General features: G+C 33.9%; 1 protein-coding gene across 3 annotated transcripts in view; it reads right to left on the bottom strand.

Moving 5' to 3' along the window:
- Window positions 1-12,410, bottom strand: part of Nepl16 (Neprilysin-like 16) — a 1,095,435-nt gene that overhangs the window by 324,108 nt on the left and 758,917 nt on the right. Inside the window, exon 10 of one of the 3 annotated variants that reach the window (XM_070113032.1) lies at window positions 8,842-8,867. The exons of the other annotated variants lie outside the window; for them this stretch is intronic. Coding sequence (XP_069969133.1) covers window positions 8,842-8,867 — 26 coding nt within the window. The remainder of the gene's footprint in view (window positions 1-8,841; window positions 8,868-12,410) is intronic. 3 annotated transcript variants of the gene reach the window in all.

Genomic DNA, 12,410 nt, shown 5'->3' with positions numbered 1-12,410 from the left:
TAGTTCTTGCAAAACTGTATTTTGTATGCTTTTAATTTAAGATCTCGACGTAAAATGCTTCAAGTCGTTCCATACGTCAGTCCTAGTTGCTGCGAACGGCACCGAATCGACTCTCCACAGTCTTCGTGTACATTCTCAGCTACGGCCGCTATATGTTCTTCTCTGCATGCTGGACGTAGTCTATTCAGTTGAATATTGTCCAATAATGAATGCTGGGTCTCAAGATGGGTGATGGTGTTGCGAATAGTACGCTTAGTAGGGCGATTATGTTGACCAGAAGTTGAGGGAAGCGCGCGAAATATATTCTTTACAGATGCTGAGTTTTCGTAATAAAGTTGAACTATTTCAAACGTTGTTCAGGCGTAAGTCTTACCATGATGAAATGCCAAACAATACTGAACAAAAATAACATGGCAGCTTGACATGACTCAGGCGTGATCTGTCAAGAAAAGGATGTTGAAAAAAGTGCCTCTACTTGGATCACTCATATATAATATTTATATTTTATTTTATTTGTTATAAATTTTTATATATTTTTATATTATTTTATTTATTATAAATTTTATTATATGTATGTTTTTTGATATTCAGTTGTATATACATACATAACTCATAAATATAAATTCACTGGCGTCTATGCTTACTTTTGTGTATTCAAATACATCTATTTAACAAACATAAAATAAAATATAAATTCAAGTATTTACTTGCACATTTCTCCAGCAATACCCCTTATGCTTAATAAAGCAATAAGCAGGATTACATATAATAAGTAAGCAAAGACGAAATAGCAAACCAAAACAAAACATAGAAACAAATATATAAAAACACAACAAACAAACATAAATACATACACATCAAAAAAACGCTTACATATTATAACTATACCCGAGTATGTCGTTAAATATATATTTTTAATAAATTATATTATACATATATTAGAATATACAATAACATATTCACAAAGTGCATACGGGAATATACCTGCACATTATTCACTTCGATTTTGCGCTCTTTTCGCAGTGCGAACATATGTACATACAAACATAGGCATAAAATCTGCTAACTTTTTTGAGCTGGGGAAATTCGTGGACCGATTTCACACATTTTACGTTTATATAAAGTTAAACGGAAGTTTGAATTTTTTACTTAAAATTTTATATATAATATGTTGAAGCTAGGGTCAATATATCCCCGATAATGGGTACTAGGATGGAACCAAGAATTTTGTACTCTTGCAATTCGCAAGAATCAAGGCCAAGAAATTCCTTCTCACATTATATTAAAAAAATATTAAGAAAGAATTAATCATTTATTATTCAATGCAATCGTGATTAAATTACAATCAAATTTGATATCTTCTTGACTTATATTATATTAAGGCCATAAACTTAGTCTCAGTTTTGTTGCTTGAAGTGTAAGTATGAATGTGGTATTAACTCTACCAAAGTGGCTAAATTTTATATTATAAGCTTATGTGGCCAGAGAATCGGAATTCATTATATGAAGATGTGAGGCTTAGACCAAGGTATATACTAATTTCATTTTAATTCAGCGTCAAACCACATAATTTTTAAGAAACCTTATCCACTTAATTTCGTTAAAATGTCACATTTTGATCAACCGGAACGGTTTAAAGTCAGGTGGAAAGACGGAAATCATATATATATTGGGGATAGAGAAAGATATTAATTTTTACATTGCTCAGCTATTATCGAGCATAGAGACCATATTTTGAAGCAATTATTATAGATAAAAAAATTTTAATACTCACTGATCGACATACGAGAAATTTTATAAGTAGTATATGGAAATAGAGTGTAGCATTAACCCGATTTTATCATTTTTTGTCAATGTTACATACTACTAACATGCCACAGACTAATAAAATGCTAAAAAGGTACCTTACATACCATCACCAATCAAATGGAGTACAGTCAGACGAATGTTTGAAAATCCTGATATTAGTTACCCGATTTGAATCATTTTTAACTAATTTTCATTGAGAAAACTCACATATTGGCCGATATATGCGGTATAAAGTCACGCGGAAGTTCAAAAATCTTTATATTAGGTATATGAGGGCTATAAGAACTACTGATCCGATTCAACCCATTTTTAACACAAAATCATACTATTAGCGAGAGCTTCATTGATTTATTTTATTATATGAATTTCAATTATATATTTTACACATTGGCCGATATTTTTGGTAAAAAGCCAACTATATTTACTGGGACCACATATTCAGTACCTAAGGGCTTGAACAGTTTTGGTTCGATTTAGACAGTTTTTGGTCACAAGGTGGCATACTTTTGACGACACAATCATTGTTGCTTGATTTGCATAGTGGAAAGTGAAAGAATCAGGTGGAATTTAAAATGGTGTTATATAGGAAATAGGCGCGGTTGTAATCCGATTTCGCCCATTTTCGTACTATAACATAGAAATATGAGAAGAATATTATGTACCGAATTTGGTTGAAATCGGTTGCGCAGATCCCAAGAAATGGGTTTTCAACTAATAGTGGGCGGTGCCACACCCTCTGTATAATTTTGAATGCGATTAATTTACAGTCATCTCATACCATCCCAGAGATAAAATTTAATGTCTCTGGCAAGTTTAGTGCTTGACTTTTCACGCTTTTAGTAGTTTTTAACAGTACCGTTATATGAGAAGTGGGCGGGGTTGTCACCCGATTTCACCCATCTTCACACGGTCAATAGAGGCTAAAAATATTTTCTCACAGTGAATTTTATTGTTATAGCTTTAGCGGCTTAGGATATAAGCACATTAAACCTTTTAGGGGACGAGACCACTCCCACTTTTTAAAAAAAATTTAACTGCAGATGCCTCTTCCTAATGTGATCCTTTATACCAAATAACAGTCATGCATCTTATTGTGGATTGTGGCTTAGTTATAGCAATTTATTTGATTTTGTGGGCGTGGCAGTGGTCCGATTACGCCCATATGCAATACTGCGGTATACGGTACCAAGAAACATGTGTACTAAGTTTCATAAAGATATCTCAATTTTTACTCAAGTTACAGCTTGCACAGACGGACGGACGAACAGACAGTCACCCGGATTTCTACGCGTCTCTTCATCCTGATCGTTTATATATATATAATATAACTCTATATCTAACTCGATTAGTTTTAGGTGATACAAACAACCGTTAGGTGAACAAAACTATTTTACTCTGTAGAAACATTATGCGAGAGTATAAATATATATAAATGAATGTTTGTCTGTATATCTCTAAAAAGAATCGTAAACTATACATTTGATTATATGTTGATTTTTAGAAAAGTTGTTGGGCTGAGTCAAAGATGGGTTTCTACAAATTGCACCACTGCCATTCCAATGTAACTTGTGAAATTTTTGCCTGACTCACATTGAACAGACCATGGTTGTATATTTTCTGCATCCAGTGCACATCGAGTGTAAATTGAATTGGAAGATTGTTACTATGAATTCACTGAAAATTGCTACGAGCAAAAGTTCGTTGCGATGAAATTATTCTATTATTGACAAAAAGAATTGAATATTTATGTAATGTCGAATTTATTTTAGTTGGTGGCGTAGCAACGCGCTAGTACTAAATGAAAAATACTTACAATTTCATAAGCCATAATTCTTCGTTTTCTCTTCACATCAGCATTTAAGGGAATATCCCAACCGTTACAACTGTTAAATTCCAGTTATTCCAATCTGGATTTATCTAAGAACTTCTATTTCTTCTACAACTTAATCGTAGTTTAACAGTCACGAGATACGGACTTAATGAAGCTCCACACTACTTGGTCATACATATCTTAAATTAGTACTTTGATACAATCACAAGTCTCTGAATTTAAGATTTTACCCTAGATACAATTTTTGTGATTTCAGACGATTTGAAGTACGTGACAGTCTCAATTGAAAACGAACAGATCTAATCAGCGGTTACATTTTGTTATTTAGAGATGTATATTAAACCTGAATGAAAAGAAAATGTCGATAACAAATATTAACTTTTCTATAACGCAGTTAGAAAGCATAATTACCATTAAAAATATAGGTAAAATGTTGACTTTCAATCAATGTGTGAGTTGGTAACCAAATATAAAAACCAACAATTGATTAAAAGCTAAGACGATCTCTATAAGTGAAATTTAAGGATGGTTAAAAATGGAAAACAAGAATTCTTATTAGTTTTGTGACCAGCTTACTATCAGGTTACAAATTTGAGACAGTATTTTGTGAATAAAGACTGGAGACTCTATCGTGAATAGTAATTTGTCACAAATTGCGACTTTACTTCCAAATGTCTCAAATTAGGGATAATGGGATGCCCAACTCTTTCCAGTGTGAGAGCGCCTCAAAATTAACGTTTTTTATAACATTTTTCATTGTAGCCAGATCGGACAAGATAATAATTTTTAAATTAAAATACTCAACATTTAATAAGATTAAATATAATATTAGTATACATATATCCGTTAAGCATATGCAGAAACTATTTTAACCCTTCTTGTGATTTTGTAATATACACAATTGATGTTTGAACTTTTAATACTTAATCAAAAGAATAAATGTATTAGCTCTCAATAATTAATTTTTTTTATCATTTTCATTTGAAAATTAATACTACATGCTTTGTAGTCACAATCAGATTTCATACACACAAAAGATTGCATTATTTACATTTCAATTTCGCGTTTTCTTTCATTGTCATTGTTTTCCAATTTTTATTAGTGATCTTCAACAGCAGCAACAAATCTCTCTGTTCCCATATTTTTCCGTAGGATTTCAATCTGGCCGTCCCTCTTCTCAAGTATGCGTTTAGGAATTGTACACATTGTAAAAATGCATTGCAACATACACTAAGGAGGTCGACCAACAGTCAAAGAAATCAATTTCGACGACAACAAAATTACTGAAATATTACAAAAATATTATTCTTTGTTATTTAGTTATTGATTATTATTTGCAACCAAGGTGCTTTCCAAATATATTCAAAGATTTTCTAAACCAATATAATTTTACGTTAAAGATCACATCCTTCCAACAGTCATCTAGCAATAGTCCTGTCGAAAGACTTCATTTTCCTTTGACTGAAATATACCCTACAAGACGGAGGTAACCAGTTCACTTCTACATTTGTAAGGCTCCCCACATACACCACTACATATTTAAAGCTAACATTTTTTTTATACTCTCGCAACCTGTTGCTACAGAGCATAATAGTTTTGTTCACCTAACGGTTGTTTGTATCACCTAAAACTAATCGAGTTAGATATACGGTTATACCTATTATATATAAATGATCAGGATGAAGAGACGAGTTAAAATCCGGCGGTAAAAATTGAGATATCTTTGTGAAACTGGGTAGGCATGTTTCTTGGTACCGTGAAAATGGGTGAAATCGGGTGACAACTCCGCCCACTCCTTATATAACGGTACTGTTAAAAACTACTAAAAGCGCGATAAATCAATCACGAAACACGCCAGAGACATTAAATTTTATCTCTGGGATGGTATGAGATAACTTTATAGGAACCGCGTTCAAAATTAGACAGTGGGCGTGGCACCGCCCACTTTTAGGTGAATACCCATATCTTGGGATCTGCTAAACCGATATAAACCAAATTCGGTGTGTGACGTTCTTTTTATATTTCTATGTTATAGTGCGAAAATGGGCGAAATAGGATTACACCACGCCTACTTCCCATATAACACCATTTTAAATTCCATCTGATTCTTTCACTTTCCACTATGGAAATCAGACAACAATGACTGTATCGGGATAAAACTTTGCGTGAATAATATTAAAGTATACCACCTTGTGACCAAAAATTGTCTAAATCGAACCAAAACTGTTTGAGCCCCTAGGTACTGAATATGTGGACCACAGTGCCTATAGTTGACCTTCTACCGAAAATATCGGTCAATCCACAAACGAGTCTACGATTTGACTTTGCGAGAGTATAAAATGTTCGATTACATCCGAGCTTAGCACTTCCTTACTTGTTTTGAATTAAATTTCTGTTGTAAAAGTAGCAACATTCTTCATAAATAATTTTTTAATGTATAAGAAAGACACGCAAATAAAACTATTGTATATCATCTTTCAACAATGGCCGGCATTTTTTGGAAAATTTGTTTGAGGTAAACGCTTTTTGTGCTTTGTTTTTTAAATGCTAATACTATTTTATTTTGTTTTATAGAATCCAAAGGCATTTATATAGAAGGTAAGTACTTGAATTTTATGTTGTTTCTATCAATGCTTTAGAAATATAATTGCAGATAAAAATTCTGATGTACTTGGTTATACAAATACACATTTTTTGAATTGTTCAAACAAAACGGTAATGAATTTTTACTTTGGTTGTTAATTTATTTGTTAAAGTTTACTTTTAGCGCTACCAATGAAAATTTTTGATTGCGGCTTTATGTACCTGTGTATAAGTGTTTTCGTTGTTTTATTTTTTATCATCTTAGTTTCGACTATAGTAATAACCAAAGAAATTGTGATTACTTCGCGACGTTTAAATGTTCAAAAATCACAAAATTTCACTCAAATGCGGGGAATAATCTTGACTGACTATGACTATATGTATACAAGTACCTGAACTAAATTTATAAAATATAGAAAAATCATTAATATACGTAACTCATTTATAGGTTTAGCTTGTGTGGGTCACCAGAACCTCGAAGGTAAACAAAAATTGTACGGTTTCCGTAAGCGCATATTACCGCAATTAATTAAAGACGATTACGGTTAAGAGAGTCGTGAATTTTTATCTTGCCGGCTTAACACCTTAGGAGTTCTACTTCCACGCTATTCGCGGTCGTGAAAGTCTTATCTTTGATGTGATCAAAGAGTTGGGCAAGCGCTTCGTGAGATTTTTCCCAATGATGATTCCAAGGTAGGTTGACTTATTTTCTGGCTTAAGGTTGGAAAGACCTATTACTTACAAGTTATCTTACTTATTTGCCAATATATGCCATATAAAGTCAGCCGATACCTCGAAAATCTTTCTATTACGTATATGGGCGCCAAAGGAACCAGAATACGATTATTTTCAAATTTCTATAATATCGTTTCGATATTTTCGATAAAATGTTCGCCTTAAGAACTGGGGTCCACATATTCGGTAACTTGGGGGCTTGAATAGCTTTAGTCCGATTTAGACAATTTCTTTTTTTATTTATTCATGATAAATTGCATCCCGATACATTCATTGGTGCTTGATTTCAAAGTTTTTAGCTTACAGGTGCCCCTTGTTACTGCGATGTTTCGTACCAAATTACAGTTCTATATCTTAATTTAGTGCTTGTTTATGGCGTTTTATAGGTTTTCGTTAAATAGCGCTTTGTGGGCGCGACAGGGGTTCGATTACGACTTATGGCCTGCCGAGACAAGAAAGTTACATAGATTTTTTCATCATCCGGCAAATATCCAAGGATTTCATTACCGTGGAAAATGGCTTGGGCCTAAATTCAGATCACTCACCCGTATATCTTAATAGTAATTTAAAAGAAATTGAGCTACCGCCTTATCTTTCTAATGAACATACCAATTGCGAATACTTTAAAGTTATGCTGGACAAAAATATTGATCTTAAAGAAAAAATAGCAACACCAGCAATTTGGGAAGATGAAGTCGATGTATTTACGAAAATTGTTCAAGAATCAGCTTGGCAAATACTACTGTTTTGAAACCAAAATATTTCTATACTAAATATCAAGCAGAAATATCATAAAGAAAAAGAGAAAACTTAGTAAAAAATGGCAAAAACACGCGATTTCCTCAATATAAACCAGAAATGAACAATTTAACTAAGCTTCTCAGCAACAAAATCTAAGAACTTACAAATCAAAACATTTTAAACAATACCAAGAAACTTACATCAATCAAAAATACTGATTACTCTCTTTGGAAAGCTGTAAAAAATATTCGGAAACCAATTTTTACAAATCCTCCTTTCCGAAAGACCAAAATCGACGAAAAAGGGCAAAAAGCGACGAAAAAAGGCGGAAGTTTTTTCAGAGAAATTAGCTAAACCATTTAGTCCACTCGCGATCCATGGTACATTACCGCAGCTGGAAGCTTCGCAACATGAAAGTGAAATTCAATCAACAAGAAACAAAGATGTTGTGAAATTTATCAAAAAAAAAACGCTACTGCCTTCGACTTTATAACTGCCGATGTAGTAAAACTTCAATCGCGCAAAGCAATAACAAAGCTTAAGTCGATAATAAACGCTTGCCTAAACTTTTGATACGTCCCAATGCCTTGGAAAGTATCCGAAATCATTATGATACAAAAGCCTCGGAAAAGAGCATAATAAGTCGCGTCACACCGCCCAATTTCATTGTATTTAGTCTAAGCTACTTTAAGCTGTCATTATCAGAAGACCTGAAAAATCAGTTGAACAAAAGGGTCTCATATCAATGTACTAATTTAGAGTTAGATCTCAACATTCTACAATCGACTAAGTAGATCGCATAACAAGCATAATAGAAGATGCAAGGAAGTGTCGTATGACCACTCCCATATATCTTGTTTACTAGCGATATGCTTACGCCGACAAACAGAAAATTGCTTCATTTGTCGATGATACCTGCATCATTATGACCGGTAAAAAGAAAGTAGAACCGTTCAACAGAATGCAAACTTCAATTAACCAAATGGTGGAATGGGCACAGAGACGGTGCGTAACCTTAAACGAGACGAAGTCAATTCACGTAAAATACAGTAACAAAAGTGTTAGATATATCCTCTTATATAATATATTCGAAATGAAATAATATTATATCTTACTCCACCTAGGAGTACTACTCCACCTACCTCTTGGTACGACGCTGGATGCAAAGCTGAAATGGAAAGAGAAAATAAAAGTTGCAGAGCTGAACTTAAAATGTAACACAATAAGCTGGCTAATCACTGTTAACAACACAAAATAAAATATATACATACAATCAAAGATTGAAACCAATTCGGACATACGTAATTAAACTGTGGAGATGCGCTGCACCTGTGCAAACGTTCCAAAATAAAAATTTGAGAAAAATTGTAAATGCCCCATGGTACAGTTTCATGTAAACGCTGTAGCCAGAATATTAGAAGAACCTGTCTGCTATAAACAAAGACTTAAGCGTACAACGTTTAACAACCTTATAACAAAATAACAAATATTGTACTATTTAGTTTTTGAAAAAAAAAATATTGCTGTTAGTATAATTTTTTTACTAGTCGCAATTTAATGAAATATAAAACCATCATGATATGATATGTCCATTGCAAATTTGAGTGATATAGCTTGAACAGTGTGGGAGATATATACACAGGGCGTAGAGATCGACAGTCACTGGATTTCAACTCGTCTGATCATCTAGATCATTTATATATACATAGCCTTTTATCTGACTCAATTATTTTAGGTGCTACAAACAACCGTTAGGTGAACAAACTGTTATACTCTGTAGCAACATATTGCAAGACTATAAAGATGCTCTCTGAGTTTATTAAGGTACCTCACTTACCATCACCAATATATAAGGAGTACAGTCAGCCGTATGTTTCAAAATCCTGAATATCAGTTATATAGGGGTTAGGGTAAGTTTTTACCTGATTATATCCATTTTAGGCACAAAGATGCACCATTATTAGAAAAATAGGCTTACTCAATTCCGAAAGTTGGAAAATCTTTATATTAGGTATATGGGGCTAAAAGAAGTATTGAACCGGTTCATTCCTTTTTTGACATACATTGACATTGAATTTCAATATGTATTTCACAGATTGACTAACATTTTCGATAAAAAGTTCTCAATAGGAACTGGAGTCGACATATTCGTTAGTAGTTGTAGCCTGATTTAGACCATTTTGGGTCATAAGGTGGGACACGCCAAAGATATTATTTATGCAAATTTTTATCCGGATACATTGATTGGTTCTTGATTTGTATACTGGAAAGTGAAAGAATCATGATGGATCGGTAAAGACCGATTAGTAAATACGTAATGAGAAGGCAATGATCCTCAATAGCAATCAATGCTTCATTGTACATTTCGTGACTGAATGACATCGTTAGATCGTTGCACTTTGTACGATGTCGATTCAATACATCATCAAACATCGAATCTTAGTGATTGTCCCACAACTTTTGAGATCGGATCGGGAAACATGTCGTCAGTACTATAGCAAATAGTAGACGAATTTGTGTTCCTGCATAATTTAAAGCTGCTCCAGCAACAATACTGTTCCATTGATTGTCATCTTCTAGCAAGCCTAGTGCAAGGCATGTATCTCTATACGTTGTTGCATATCTTAAAATGACAATGTTCCGGTGACAAGCATATTAAGGAAAATCTGAATAACAAAAAGAAATAATAGAAATTGAAAAACATTTATATAATGAGGGAAAAATTAAAATTAAACTAAAATAAATTTAATAAAAAAGGTTTTGAAAAAATAATAAGTAGGGAAGGGCTAAGTTCGGATGTAACCGAACATTTTATACTCTCGCAAAGTCAAATGGTATACTCGTTTGAGATTTCTTTGTGGATTGACTGATATTTTCGGTAGAAGGTCAACTATAGGCACTGGGGTCCACATATTTAGTACTTAGGGGCTTGAACAGTTTTGGTTCGATTAAGACAATTTGTGGTCACAAGGTGGCATACTTTAAACGTATTATTCACGCAAAGTTTTACCCCGATATAATCATTGTTGAAAACTAAAAATTTAATTATGAACATCAATTATGAACATGAATTATCAGGACACCTTCTCAAAGTAGTACCCATTCTGGCCATCTCTGAGCTAAGCGTGGAGTCACTATCCTTATTAAAACGTTGAACAAGCGCCAAAACTGGGAGATTGTGTTATCTTCCATGATGATTGTCTACCCCCTACCGAATGACGGCTTGGCCAAATAGAAAAGCTATGTTACGGCTCCGAAGGTCATATACGAGTCGTCGATCTCCGTACCCAAAGCGGAACGCTAACCAGACCGCTCGTGAAGTTGTGCTTTCTATCAACCACAGATAGACAGCCTTAATTGTTTGGCAGCGGCACATGAATCGAGAAAAGTGCACGTCCGTCAATCTATGCCAAATGAGCGGGGGTAGCAATGCTGAAATAACTACATCGACTCCCAGGCTAAACATACGTCTACATGCACCACACACCACTCCACATGTAACACTGACACACTCCAACATTCCACAAGTAACACTGGCACAATCCAACTCACCACAACAATACAATCTACTACCGAAAAGACCACACACTAATACATACAAACCCACACCATACACGATGACACCATTCTAAGTTCACCACTCTCTCGCCCAATCAACAAAAAAGATCGGCGACTTCATGACAAAACGAAGCCTGCGAGTTTGATCTTTTTGTTCAAATTCGATCTTTTGAAAGCTACAAAACTGAAAGTGGTGAGTGCTCATGTGCAGAGTGGTAACATTTTAACTAATGTGATAGCTTGAAAGCATGTTTGTAATTTGTGGTTGTACTATTGCTTTTGCTTTAATTCGCTTATCCGCTTGGGCGGAAATTAGGGTAATGGGGCAGATTTTATTTGAGTTTTGGACTACTCTTCCGCCCATTATAGTAATTTCAAAATTGGCTTGTGTTGTTGGTAGTTTTAGCTATTTTGTGGCTTAGACGCTTTAATTGATCATTGTGATCCTTGGTCTATTAAGGCCCTAACAGTCCTCTTCTGTGTTCGTTTTCTAGGCAATTTTCACAATTTTGTGTTTCGGGGTTTGCCATTGCAACTAAACCCGGGGCTCTTTTGCTATAGGCGTTGCTTTGGGATGAGTTTTGAAAATTGTTGCACTGAAGTATAGAATGATGTCTTTTTTGACATTAGAAGCAATTTGCTTTTGCAATCTTTAAGAGTATGCGCATGTGACAAGCAATTTGTACAAAGTTTTTTTGTTTTGACAAAATAGTTTCTTTCAATAATATTTATTTTTTTAAACTTCTGGAAATATTTAAGTGTATTCCCTCTTGTGCATAGTTCGCTTGACGTTTGTTTATTACAGCGGGGACCCTAAAAACTGTCGCTCCTAATTTTCCGCAAAAAATAACAAATGTATATTAAAGTTAGAATGAAAACTTGTTTTATTTATTTGTTAAGCTATAGACTTAAACTTATAGACTTCCTCCAAACCATAACAGAGGTTGTTGTGTTGTGTTTTGAAAAATCGTTTGTTTAATTTGTTGTTACTACTAGCTTGGGATCTATTGGAGATTCTATTGAGGTCTTGTTGAGACTGATTGCTCAAATAAAATTAACGATTTTTTTGGTAACCCGGCGGTGCATAAATTGACCCCAGCTGTCTGTTGGAATACTTTATTTACATATCTATAGAATCTTGTTTCTCACTTGC

This window comes from Bactrocera oleae, chromosome 2 (assembly GCF_042242935.1).
Source record: "Bactrocera oleae isolate idBacOlea1 chromosome 2, idBacOlea1, whole genome shotgun sequence".
Lineage (NCBI taxonomy): Eukaryota > Metazoa > Arthropoda > Insecta > Diptera > Tephritidae > Bactrocera > Bactrocera oleae.
This window is presented reverse-complemented; position numbering and strand designations above follow the sequence as displayed.